Source organism: Neophocaena asiaeorientalis, unplaced genomic scaffold (assembly GCF_003031525.2).
Source record: "Neophocaena asiaeorientalis asiaeorientalis breed wild unplaced genomic scaffold, Neophocaena_asiaeorientalis_V1.1 scaffold308, whole genome shotgun sequence".
Lineage (NCBI taxonomy): Eukaryota > Metazoa > Chordata > Mammalia > Artiodactyla > Phocoenidae > Neophocaena > Neophocaena asiaeorientalis.
In genome coordinates, this window is record NW_020172768.1 from 5,333,965 (window position 1) to 5,346,722 (window position 12,758).

Here is a 12,758-nt window from a genome sequence, read left to right on the forward strand (position 1 = left end):
ATTGTCATTTGTTTCTAGGTATTTTTTGATTTCCTCTTTGATTTCTTCAGTGATCTCTTGGTTATTTAGTAGTGTATTCTTTAGCCTTCATGTTTCTGTTTTTGCAGGTTTTTTCCTGCAATCGATATCTAGTCTCATAGCGTTGTGTCGGAAAAAAATACAATTTCAATTTTCTTAAATATACCCAGGCTTGATTTGTGATGCAAGACATGATCTATCCTGGAGAATGTTCCATGAGCACTTGAAAAGAAAGTGTTTGTGCTGCTTTTGGATGGAATGCCCTATAAATATCAATTTAAGTCCATATTGTTTAATGTGTCATTTAAAGCTTGTGTTTCCTTATTTATTTTCATTTTGGATGATCTGTCTGTTGGTGAAAGAGTTTCTGCTGAAAGATCAGCTGTTAACCTTATGGGGATTTCCTTGTATGTTATTCGTTGCTTTTCCCTTGCTGCTTTTAATATTTTTTTCTTTGTATTTAATCTTTGAGAGTTTGATTAATATGTCCTGGTGCGTTTTTCCTTGGATTTATACTTCGGGACTCTGTGCTTCCTGGACTTGCTTGACTATTTCTTTTCCCATACTAGGGAAGTTTTCAACTATAATCTCTTCAAATGTTTTCTCAGTTCCTTTTTTTGTCTCTTCTTCTTCTGGGATACCTATATATTAAAATGTTGGTGCATTTAATGTTGTTCCAGAGGTCTCTGAGACTGTTCTCAATTCTTTTCATTCTTTTTTCTTTATTCTGCCCTGTGGTAGTTATTTCCACTATTTTATCTTCCAGGCCACTTATCCGTTCTTCTGCCTCAGTTATTGTGCTATTGATTTCTTCTAGAGAATTTCTAATTTCATTTATAGTGTTGTTCACCATCGTTTGTTTGCTCTTTAGTTCTTCTAGGTCCTTGTTAAACGTTTCTCGTATTTTCTCCATTCTATTTCCAAGATTTTGGATCATCTTTACTATCATTACTCTGAATTCTTTTTCAGGTAGACTGCCTATTTCCTCTTCATTTGTTTGGGCTGGTGGGTTTTTACCTTGCTCCTTCATCTGCTGTGTATTTCTGTCTCTCATTTTGCTTAACTTACCGTGTTTGGGGTTTCCTTTTTTCAGGCTGCAGGTCGGCAGTTCCCGTTGTTTTTGGTGTTTTTGGTGTCAGTGGGTAAGGTTGGTTCAGTGGGTTGTGTAGGCTTTCTGGTGGAGGGGACTGGTGCCTGTGTTCTGGTGGATGAGGCTGGATTTTGTCTTTCTGGTGGGCAGGACCACGTCCAGTAGTGTGTTTTGGGGTGTCTGTGAACTTCTTATGATTTTAGGCTGCCTCTCTGTTAACGGTGGGCTTATGTTCCTGTGTTGGTAGCTGTTTGACATAGGGTGTCCAGCACTGTAGACTGCTGGTCATTGAGTGGGGCTGGGTCTTAGCATTGAAATGGAGATCTCTGGGAGAGCTTTCGCCATTTGATATTACGCGGGGCCCAGAGGTCTCTGGTGGACCAGTGTCCTGAACTTGGCTCTCCCACCTCAGAAGCTCAGGCCTGACACCCGGCCAGAGCACTAAGACCCTGTCAGCCACACAGCTGGTTAGTCATGGCACAGTTGGGACAAATTTAGGCCTGTTGACTGACAGTCCATTTCCTTCTACTGTAAATATTTATGAAAAACTTGATCTTCAGAAAAAATAAACTATTATACATTGATGAATTCTGGTAAATACAAAGGTAGTTCATACAATCGAACTTCAGTAAGAACCATTCATTTCAACTTCTCTAAAGCTTACTGTGGAACAATAAAATACTATTTCATTAAGCAACCATTATTCTTAAACCAACAAAACTATACTCAGAGGGGGAAAGATCAGAACCAAATTTTCATTAGGGCACATGTTAAAATAAATTCTTGCAACAGTTAGGTTTAAATTAGTCATTTTAAAATTAACACTTAGGAGCTTCCCTGGTGGTGCAGTTGTTAAGAATCTGCCTGCCAATACAGGGGACACAGGTTCGAGCCCTGGTCTGGGAAGATCCTACCTGCCGCGGAGCAAGTAAGCCCGTGTACCACAACTACTGAGCCTGTGCTCTAGAGCCCGTGAGTCACAACTACTGAGCCCACATGCCACAACTACTGAAGCACATGCACCTAGAGCCTATGCTCCACAACAAGAGAAGCCACCGCAATGAGAAGCCTGCACACCGCAACAAACAGTACACCCCCCCTCGCCACAACTAGAGAAAGCCCACATGCAGCAATGAAGACCCAACGCAGCCATAAATAAATAAATAAATGAGTAAGTAAATAAATTTATAAAAAAAAAATAACACTTAAAAACTGATGTTTTTAAACCAGACTATTTGTCTCACAGAGGTTTTAAGAATTAAATGACATGCTGCATGCCATAACACTTGTGTACTAGACATATAAGTGATCGAAAAATGCCTACTGAATTTGGATCTATGCAGTATGGAAGATATGGCTTACATTTCTGGGTTCACAATTTAAAAAGAAATTAAAACTGTAAAAGGCAGAGACAAAGACACCATTACAAGATTCAAAGGTAATACCTAAAGAAATCATATCACTTAACCTACAGAAAGGAAAAAGATCACAGCTGTTTAACTAGACACTTTCGAAGATAAAAGATAAAGCAAAGAAAGTGGGTTCAGATGAAGGACCAAGAATTTTGGTTAAATAAACAAAATTTCAAGTGCACATTATTAAAAATTAGAAATTAGCAAAGATATGAAATTAGCTTCTATAACGAATAGATTACAGGGCGTAAGGGTGATCGTATCTCATCTGAAGATTAAGCAATCTCTAAAATCTGTTGTAGATTGCAAATTCCAAGGTGATGCAAGAAAAGCTGGCAATCAGGAAACTGAAGTCCTCAGTAGCTCCTGCTAAGATTTCATATAGCTTAGGAAAGCAACTTCCATAATTTGGGCCTCAACTTTCTCATTTGCAAAATTAGAAGGTTTGATTGTGAGTCTCTCTTGGTTATATAAAAAAAATGATTCTAGTTTAATGTGGTTTATGGCTGACATATACGGCAAGAATACAGAAGGTAAGCCATGAGAACATATCAACGATTACTTACGGTATGAGGCAGAGGAGAAACGTGACAGCATTATGGCAATGCAGTAAATTACTACTTTCGTGTGGTAAATACTATAACAAGTCTGAAATTTTTTAAGCAGCTTGACAAGATATTTACAACCAGGAAATAGCCTTAATTATCTAGGTCACTAATTCATGGAGGCATAATCAAGTAACGATTATACATTTTAATGTATGGTACCAAAATACCATGCTGACCTTTTGAAGGTCATTTTTTAAGAACAGCATAGGTATTTTTGACATTATGTTTTGCTTATGAGAATAAAAATATTTGCATTGTCAGAACAAATGGAAATCACTGCTAAGAAGAGAAGATGCTAAAAGGTGTAGGTTTTAGTTGGAATAATAAGTTCATGACTCACATGCCAATCAGGTACTCTAGATAAAGAAAAAATGTCTTATATTCCTGTATTAGCAATGGTTCAACATGTAAGCATTTGATATTTTCACTTAAAAATTAACTCACCGAATAGAAGCATTTTTATGAAATATGACATGAAACAGTGATTCAGAGCTGCCCACTTCCTCAAAGGAACCAAGATGACATACAGTAAAACATGTATAAATGATATGTAACTTTGAACATATATATACAAACTAAGTTCAAATTCCAATCTCATATTCTCTCACCTACAAATAAAAGCACTTAATTATAAAAGGTTTGCCCTTAAAGTCACACCAAGACTAAGAATTTAAGTATTTCCCATATGAAACAGCCATTAGACTTTTCCAGACTATTTAATTTTTAATTTCAGGTACATGAATAGTACTTTTTAGAAAAAAAAAAAAACCATAAACTCCCCTATCTTACTCTCTCAAAGAAAACTAAAAACTTTGTACATAAGAAAGCTTTCCTCGAAAACACCTGCTTTACAATGACTAGTTCAAAGATAGGCAAGAAGGCTCAATGAACAAAGAATAAATAAAGGAACTAACTGCTTACTTGATGGAGGAAATAACGCTACAAATGACATATTTTAAATCTCATTAAGAGCAAGTCATGGTAATTACCCTCAAAAAAGTTCTAATACTAAGAGCTAAGAAACAGCACACTTCTGAAACATACACACATTGTTACACCACAGTGGAACTTACCATCTTGGTTAGAAAAGTGTGCATCTGATGCAGACACTACTTAGTCTGTTCTTTTATTGTAATATGTGACCAGTAGCTGACTCATTTAACCTCATCATCAATAAACAATATATTTCCTTTACTCTTTTTTTTTTTAAAGGATTTTATTTATTTGGCCGCGTTGGGTCTTCGTTGCTGCACGCAGGCTTGCCCTAGTTGCGGCGAGCGGGGGCTACTCTTTCATTGAGGTGTGTGTGCTTCTCATTGCAGAGCACAGGTTTTAGGTGCATGGGCTTCAGTAGCTGTGGCTCACGGGCTCTAGAGCACAGGCTCAGTAGTTGTGGTGCATGGACTTAGTTGCTGCACGGCATGTGGGATCTTCCTGGACCGGGGCTCAAACCTGTGTCCCCTGAATTGGCAGGTGGATTCTTAACCACTGCGCCACCAGGGAAGTCCTATTTCCTTTACTCTTACAGGAAGAATTTTTACTTACGTTTGTAAATTAAATATCTATAAATTGATTGTTTCAACTCTGAGTATATGCAGAAATGCCAATATGAATGGGAGAAAGAATAAAATAAAACATTTGTGTTACCACAGTCAGTGTTATTTGTTCATATTTATTCATTCATTTATTCAATGTTATTCACTCATATTTAATTCTCATTAAATTTTATGTGAAATGGAGAACACATCCACAAAATTACCTGACAAGCAATGTGCACGAGGTAGACCAGCTCTTTAGATTCACAGCCATTTTTTGTCACTTCATTCTGTTCTTCTGAAAGTGAGAGCTATGTCAAAGAAGAAAGGGCAAAAGAGAGGAAGAGAAAGTCATGATTAATGAACAAAATAAAATAAGCATTCAATAATACCTGTCCTTCCCCATCAACTTAATGTAAGATATGCCTTATAACAGAACTCTATTGCTTAAAGCAGATAAAATGAAGAATTCAGGATTTTAAAAAAATATGTTTCTATTTGAAAAACAATAGATACATGTATATGCATAACTGACTCACTTTGCTGTACACCTGAAGCTAACACAACATTGTGAATCAACTACGTTCCAATATAAAATAAAAAGTTAAAAAATAAATAAGAAATTAAAAATACGTTTCTAAAATTTTTCTTTGTAGCTTATATCTAAACTAGCACAACGGTATAACAGCAGTAAATAAAATAGTACATTCATTCCAAAGCAGGCCTTCACATCCCTGAGGTACAGCACAGATGTGAAAGGAAGGCATTCAGGCGGGCCCTGAGAGACAGCGTGACCAGTGGTCTAAAAGAGCTCAGGCTCTATTACGGAGACTGCACACTGGCTGCCCATAGAACAGGTTGGGCCGGTAGACACACTTTATTTCAGACTCACCATGCAGGTCTGAACACTGGATTTTATTTTATTTTTATTTGAACCAGCAGCTAACATTTAGAAACTAAGCGGTTTCATATGAAAAATACAGATTTCTGACTTCTATCGAAAAATCTGAAAATCTGAACTACTAGACCCATATTCTCACATGGTCAACAAGTGGCTGGAGCTAAGTGACCACCTGCCTCTGAATGAGGCAAGTATTCTCCCAGAGACTTTGTCACAGAAGTGATTACTCTTTATGTTTTAGTCAATATCTAGGTTGAATGTTAACTGTCATTCATCATGCTACTTGCTTTGTTATTTTTTTACACCCTACTCACTTCACTCATTTATTTACATATCCTTCCCCCCTAGGGATGTGAATCTGCAAACTCAGCTCCAGATACAGACAACCCTGAGTTCAAAAGTGCCACTAACTGGTTATATAATGCTGACCTACCTACTTAATCTCTCATCTGGAAAATGGGAATGATATAATAACACCTATTCCCAAGTTCGTTAAATGAGATAATGCATTTAAAGTGTTTACCAAGGTGCCTGGCACTCAGTAAGTACTTAATAAACATTATCTATCATTATAGTTAATGTTATAAGAAATATAAAGTTGATGAGAATATAGTCTCTATTTTTTGAAAGCAGTATCACTGGAAGTATTAAAAAAGAAAAGAAAAAAAAAAACTCCTGGTATTAAGTAGAAGTTCAGAGGATAATGATCATTCTCACACTAGCCAAAAATAAGCCAGATTAACTACAAAATGAGTTTTTTAAAAAGTGAAGAGAAACCTACACGAACTAAGTTGCAAACAGGGACAAGACTTTCCTGAGACAGAAGAGATTCGTATGGGTGTGCTCTGATACCTGGCAAAGACGCAGGAGGATAAAGAACCTGCCTTAGACACGGTAAGGAGAAACCAGCCAAACCCCAACTGACTGCATGTGGGCTGGAGTGACAAACTAAAATCCCAAGGAGCACCATCAACACCTAGCCAGCAACTGACTCCCACAGGTGTTCACCAAGTGGACACAGTCAGTACACCAACGGCGGGGCAGGGGGAGAGAGCAGGAGAACTGAGAGATATGAACCCATGAAGTGTGTGGAGTCTCCCCAAGCACAAGGCAGCGCAGCGGAGACGGGGGAGAAGGCGAGAAAGCTGAGAAAGATCCTCTGCGGCTCTCGGGGCATTTAACAACTGGTGACTGGAGGTGGCACAGAAAAGCTGAGAGACACCCCACTGAGGCATCGCGGGTGCTATAAGAGTATAAGGCAGCTACACACTAGGATCTGGGCAAGGCTAGCCGGAAGAGAGCACTTGTTGGCACAAAGAGCTGGGGAGCAAAGAGAACCAACAACCAGGTGGGCTGCTCTCCCTCAGTTCAGAAAACTAGAGGCTTAGCAGTAAAGCACTAAGAGATCTCACCAATTTTCACTTTTCCCTGCTGGAAAAAAACAAACTTCCTGAACCTACACTCAAAATATTTAAAAGTAATGATAAACTAAAGCAAAGTTGCCAAAGGCCAGGTCTATATCAGCCACAGGTCAGCGTAACTCAGGACCCCATCAAACATGACTAACAAAATCTACCACAACAATCTAACAGAATGGAAAAAGAAGGGATAAGCCCATTCCCGAAGATAAAAATTACTGACTTTAGTCTCTACTGTCTCTTATATAACATATTCGGCATAAAAAATTACAAAACATACATGGAAGCCAGAAATTGTGATCCAAGGTCAAGAGAGGAAACAGGATAAGGGACAGACACAGAAATGGCCCAGATATTGAAATAATAAAAAGAATGTAAATTAATTATGGTAGAAATTCTAAAACTTAGTCTGAAAAGATAATATGTAAGAATATAAGAATACAGGGAATTCTAGCAGAGACTGATCTACAAATATATTCAAGAGAAACGCTAAAAATAAAACTATGCTGTCAGATATTAACAGCAAACTGAATACAGTAAATGAAAGAATCACTGAACTTAAAAACAGGTCAACAGAAAGTACCCAAGATGAAAAAAAAACAGAAAAAAAAGAATGACCAAAAAATAAATAAATAAATAACAGTACAGTTAAGATCTCTGAAAGAATACCAAACAGACAAGCAATATGTACAACTGGCGTACTAGAAGGAAATGGGATTGGAATGGGGCAGAGAAGTATTTGCTGGGACAGCAGATGAGAACTTTCTAAAACAGGTGAAAGATACCAACTAACAAATTCAAGAAACAGTGAACCCCAAATAGGATAAATTTCAAAAATCACTACTAGGCGTATCATAATCACACTTTTGAACAACAAAATAAAGACAAGAATCTTTAAAGCAGGCAAAGAGAAAAACATATAACATTAAGGGGAAAATAGATAAGTGACAGCTAAATTCTCACCAGAAATAAGAGAGGCCAGAAGACAAAGAGAAACAGAGTTAAAGTGCTGGAAGAAAAATACTGTCAATTCTATATCCCACTAAAATAAACTTCAGAAAATTAAGAAATATAAACACATTTACAAGTGACAAAAGCTGAGAGAATATGTTTCTAACAGACCACTGCAACATAAAAGCTAATACAACTTTCTAAGATTGAAGGGAAGTAGTACTAGACAAAAATGCAGAACTTCAGGAAGGAATAAACAACATCAGAAAGGGTAAATATTAAGTAAACATAAAACACCTAAATTCTCAACAGTAACAGACAGTAGAAGTTTGAGACTATCTTAATAGTTTTGAGAAAAGAAAATAAATTAACCAAGGTTTTATTCATACCTAAACCTACAAGAAAAGAGCAAAAAAAAAAAAAAGAATTTTCTGATGAATGAAAACTTAATGAATTTGGACTTCCCTGGTGGTGCAGTGGTTAAGAATCGACCTGCCACAATGCAGGGGATACGGGTTCGAGCCCTGGTCCGGGAAGATCCCACATGCCATGGAGCAACTAAGCCTGTGCTCCACAACAAAAGAAGCCACCACAATGAGAAGCCCGCACATCACAATGAAGAGTAGCCCTCACTCACTGCAACTAGAGAAAGCCAGCACGCAGCAACGAAGACCCAACGCAGCCAAAAATAAATAAATAAGTAAGCAAATAAATAAATAACATTTTTAAAAAAACAAAACAAAACTCATTAGTTCCCATCAACAAATCCTCACTAAAAAGACTTCCAAAATATGTACTTAAAGATGAAAAAGGGGGCTTCCCTGGTGGCGCAGTAGTTGAGAGTCTGCCTGCCGATGCAGGGGACACGGGTTCGTGCCCCGGTCCAGGAAGATCCCACATGCCGCAGAGCGGCTGGGCCCGTGAGCCATGGCCGCTGAACCTGCGCGTCTGGAGCCTGTGCTCCGCAACGGGAGAAGACACAACAGTGAAAGGCCCACGTACCGCAAAAAAAAAAAAAAAAAAAAAAAAAAAGATGAAAAAGGATTCCAGGATAAAGAACTAAGGTATAAAGCAGAAATATTGAGCAAAGAATTCAGCAAATAAGTATTACATCTAAACAAATCTTAACGTATAACGAAAATAATGATTAATTATAAGAAATAAAGAGATGAAACTATAAATCCTGAACAACACTACCATGGAAGACAAGAAAGAGTAATCCCACTTAAAACATTCTAAGTGCTGGTATTGCTTGAGAGAAAAAGTAAAGACACTGATAAACTTCAGACTAAAAATTAGGTGTTCAAGTTAAATTTTTAATGGTAGCCACTAAAAGAACAGAAAAACCCACTGTAACTTCCAAACAATAAAGAGGGAGGTAAAATTTTTAAATGTCAATACCTGTAACAGAATTAAGAATAGAAGAAAATCAATCTTCCTAAGTAGAACAGAAGGGGGGGGAAGGAGAGAGCAAATTTCCAAATTAAAGCAAGGAGATGGGGTGGAGGGAATTAAAAGCAAAACAGTATAGTCAAATGGTTATCAACAAAATGGTGGAGTAGGCAGCTCCAAACTCCAGTCCGTTCACAGAAACATGAGAAAACAAGCAAAAACTCTCAGAACGAACTTTCTCACTACTCTAGAAAACAGCAGAAACCCATGAACATGTTCAGGGTGAGACACATACACGCAAAGGACATAATAAGACCCTAAGCTTTAACCTCTAATTAAACTTTAGCTAAGACAGAGCTGTAAACACCTTGGTTAAGTGCTGAATGAACACCTCATAAAAATGAGCTTTTTGTTTGTTTTATTTTTAGCTCCCGGCATTCAAGGAATTCCCTGACAAAACCCTTCTGGAACACAAGCTAAAAGAAGGGAGCGTTCAGTGAGCACCTATGACAAGAAGTACAGTCTTTGCAAAAACAGTCTGGAAAAGTCACAAACAGACAACTGCAGCCTTCACAAAAAAAGACAGCAAACCTGTATAAAGGGGTGGAATCTGATTCCCAGGGTTACACATTATAACAGTCAAATGTCCAGTATGCAACAACAACAAAAAAAATCACAAGATATGCACAAAAAAATTCACAAGAAAAAATAAATAAAAGAAAATATCCCTGAGAAGTCCGGATACAAAATCTAGTAGTTTTTTTTTTTTTTTTTTGGCTGTGCAGTGCAGCTTGCAGGATCTTAGTTCCCTGACCAGGGATGGAACCCATGCCCCCTACAGTGGAAGCAAGGAGTCCTAACCACTGGACCACCAGGGAAGTTCCAGTTTAGTAGATTTTAAACAAACTACATAAAATACACTCAGAGAGCTCAAAGAAACTACACAGAACTAAAGGAAAGCAGGAAAACAATGTATGAATAAGTGAGCATATCAATAAAAAGAAAGAAAAAAAAGGAACCAAACACAGATTTGGGGGATGACAAATCACTATCTAAAATGAAATTTTCACTAGAAGAGATCAACAGCAGATTTAGGCAGGAAGAAGAATCAGTTTACTTAAAGAAAGGACAGATAAAAGTATATAGTCCAGGGCCCTAGTGGTCCAGTGGTTAGGACTCCACGCTCTCACTGCTGAGGGCCCGGGTTCAATCACTGGTCAGGGAACTAAGATCCTGCAAGCCACCCAGCACAACCAAAAAAAAAAAAAAAAATCAGTTTACTTAAAGAAAGGACAAATAAAAGTATATAGTGCAGGGCCCTGGTGGTCCAGTGGTTAGGACTCCACGCTCTCACTGCTGAGGGCCCGGGTTCAATCACTGGTCAGGGAACTAAGATCCTGCAAGCCACCCAGCACAACCAAAAAAAAAAAAAAAAAAAAGCGAAAGAAAGTATACACTCCAAAGAACAGAAAGAAGAAAGAATTAAGGAAAATGAAAAGTACCTAAGAGACTGTAGGACACCATAAAGAGGACCAAAACAATACATTATGGGAATCCCAGAGGAAAAAGAAAAAGTCAGACATAAAGAGATTATTTGAGGAGGGATATTAGGAAGATGCAGGAATAGGAGAGCCCCAACTCTAGACCCCTTCACAAAAACAGGTAATAGCAACTGTCCATCAAAGTTTCTAAAGTTATCACAAAGGGCCACAATAAACCAGGTGAAAAGATGAGTCACAAATGGGGATAAAAATCTTTGTAATACACATTGACAGATTCCTTGAACATGATATATAGTGAAAAAAATGAGATAGGTGTATACCCACCCCAACATCTTAAAAAGTATCTGGAATTTAAGTGGGGATCACTAATTATTTGATGAATGACTGAAGAAGTAAACATTGTCTCACTGGAATACAGCACTCATTTTCAAAACTGAATTCATTCTCTTTCCCTGCATATTCTCTTCTACCTCTTGAATTCCCAAAGTAAATAAATATAACTATTCACCCAATTGACCAACCTAATCACCCTTGATTCCTCTACCACCCCCTCCTCTCCACACATCCTTTCTTTTCATATTCCCAGGGTTAAGATCTAACCTAGACCTTTGATTCCTTAATCTCTCCTGTCTTCCCAAAACTTGTCTCTCACACGCGTTCCTTTCTTCCTGCTCTCCACTGCTACTTCCCTAGTTCTGGGCCTTGCTGCATCTGGTCTACACCAGGGGTCCCCAAGCCCCGGGCCACAGACTGGTACCAGTCTGTGGCCTATTGGGAACTGGGCCGCACAGCAGGAAGTGAGCGGCAGGTGAGCGAGTGAAGCTTCATCTCTATTTACAGCTGCTCCCCATTGCTTGCATTACTGCCTGAGCTCCACCTCTTGTCAGATCAGCAGTGGCATTAGATTCTCTTAGGAGCACGAACCCTACTGTGAACTGCACACGCGAGGGATCTAGGCTGCACGCTCCTTTTGAGAATCTAATGCCTGATGATCTGAGGTGGAGCTGAAGTGGTAATGCCAGCACTGGGGAGTGGCCGCAAATACAGATTATCGTTAACAGAGAGGTGTGACTGCACAGAGACCATAATAAATCAATTGCTTGCAGACTCATATCAGAACCCTATCAGTGGGCTTCCCTTGTGGCTCATTAGTTAAGAATCTGCCTGCCAATGCAGGGGACATGGGTTCAAGCCCTGGTCTGGGAAGATCCCACATGCCTCGGAGCAACTAAGCCTGTGCACTATAACTACTGAGCCTGTGCTCTAGAGCAAGCCACAGCTACTGAAGCCCGTGGGCCTAGAGCCTGTGCTCCACAACAAGAGAAGCCACTGCAATGAGAAGCCCGCGCACCGCAACCAAGAGTAGCCCCCGCTCACCACAACTAGAGAAAGCCCACGTGCAGCAACGAAGACCCAATGCAGCCAAAAATAAATAAATATATGTATATGTATATATTAAAAAAAAAACCCTATCAGTGAGTGGCAAGTAACAATTAAGCTGCATCTGGTGGCAGGCTTTACAGTGGCAAGTGAGCTGCTGTACTTCAATCGTACAGCTGCATCTGGTGGCAGGCTTTAAGTCAGAACCCGACACTTGTTTTAGTCCACCCATGGCCCGCCCATTAATTTATTCATCACTTCCATCTGCGCCTCTTTCCCATACTGCGCAGTTTTCTCAGTTATAGTTTTGGTAAGCCCACGAGCTAACCCTAGCCAAAACTGAGTAAAAAATAAACATCACTGGAGAGCTTCTTTGAAAAGGGGGGAAGACCCAATGATGAGACAGCAGAAGACTCTAAGACTGCCAACAAAAAGAAAGCTGCTTTTAAAGGAAAATACAAAGAGTCCTACTTAAATTACGGGTTCATCACAACAGGTAATTCACATTCTCCAAGCCCAATTTGTATAACATGTGGCAACTGGCTATCCAA

At 38.8% G+C, this 12,758-nt stretch overlaps 1 protein-coding gene across 3 annotated transcripts in view; it reads right to left on the minus strand.

The window, feature by feature from the left end:
• ARHGAP32 (Rho GTPase activating protein 32) overlaps positions 1–12,758 on the minus strand; it is a 147,799-nt gene that overhangs the window by 91,242 nt on the left and 43,799 nt on the right. For all 3 annotated transcript variants that reach the window (XM_024740784.1, XM_024740786.1, XM_024740785.1), the window contains one exon: positions 4,888–4,974. In XM_024740784.1, coding sequence (XP_024596552.1) covers positions 4,888–4,974 — 87 coding nt within the window. The remainder of the gene's footprint in view (positions 1–4,887; positions 4,975–12,758) is intronic.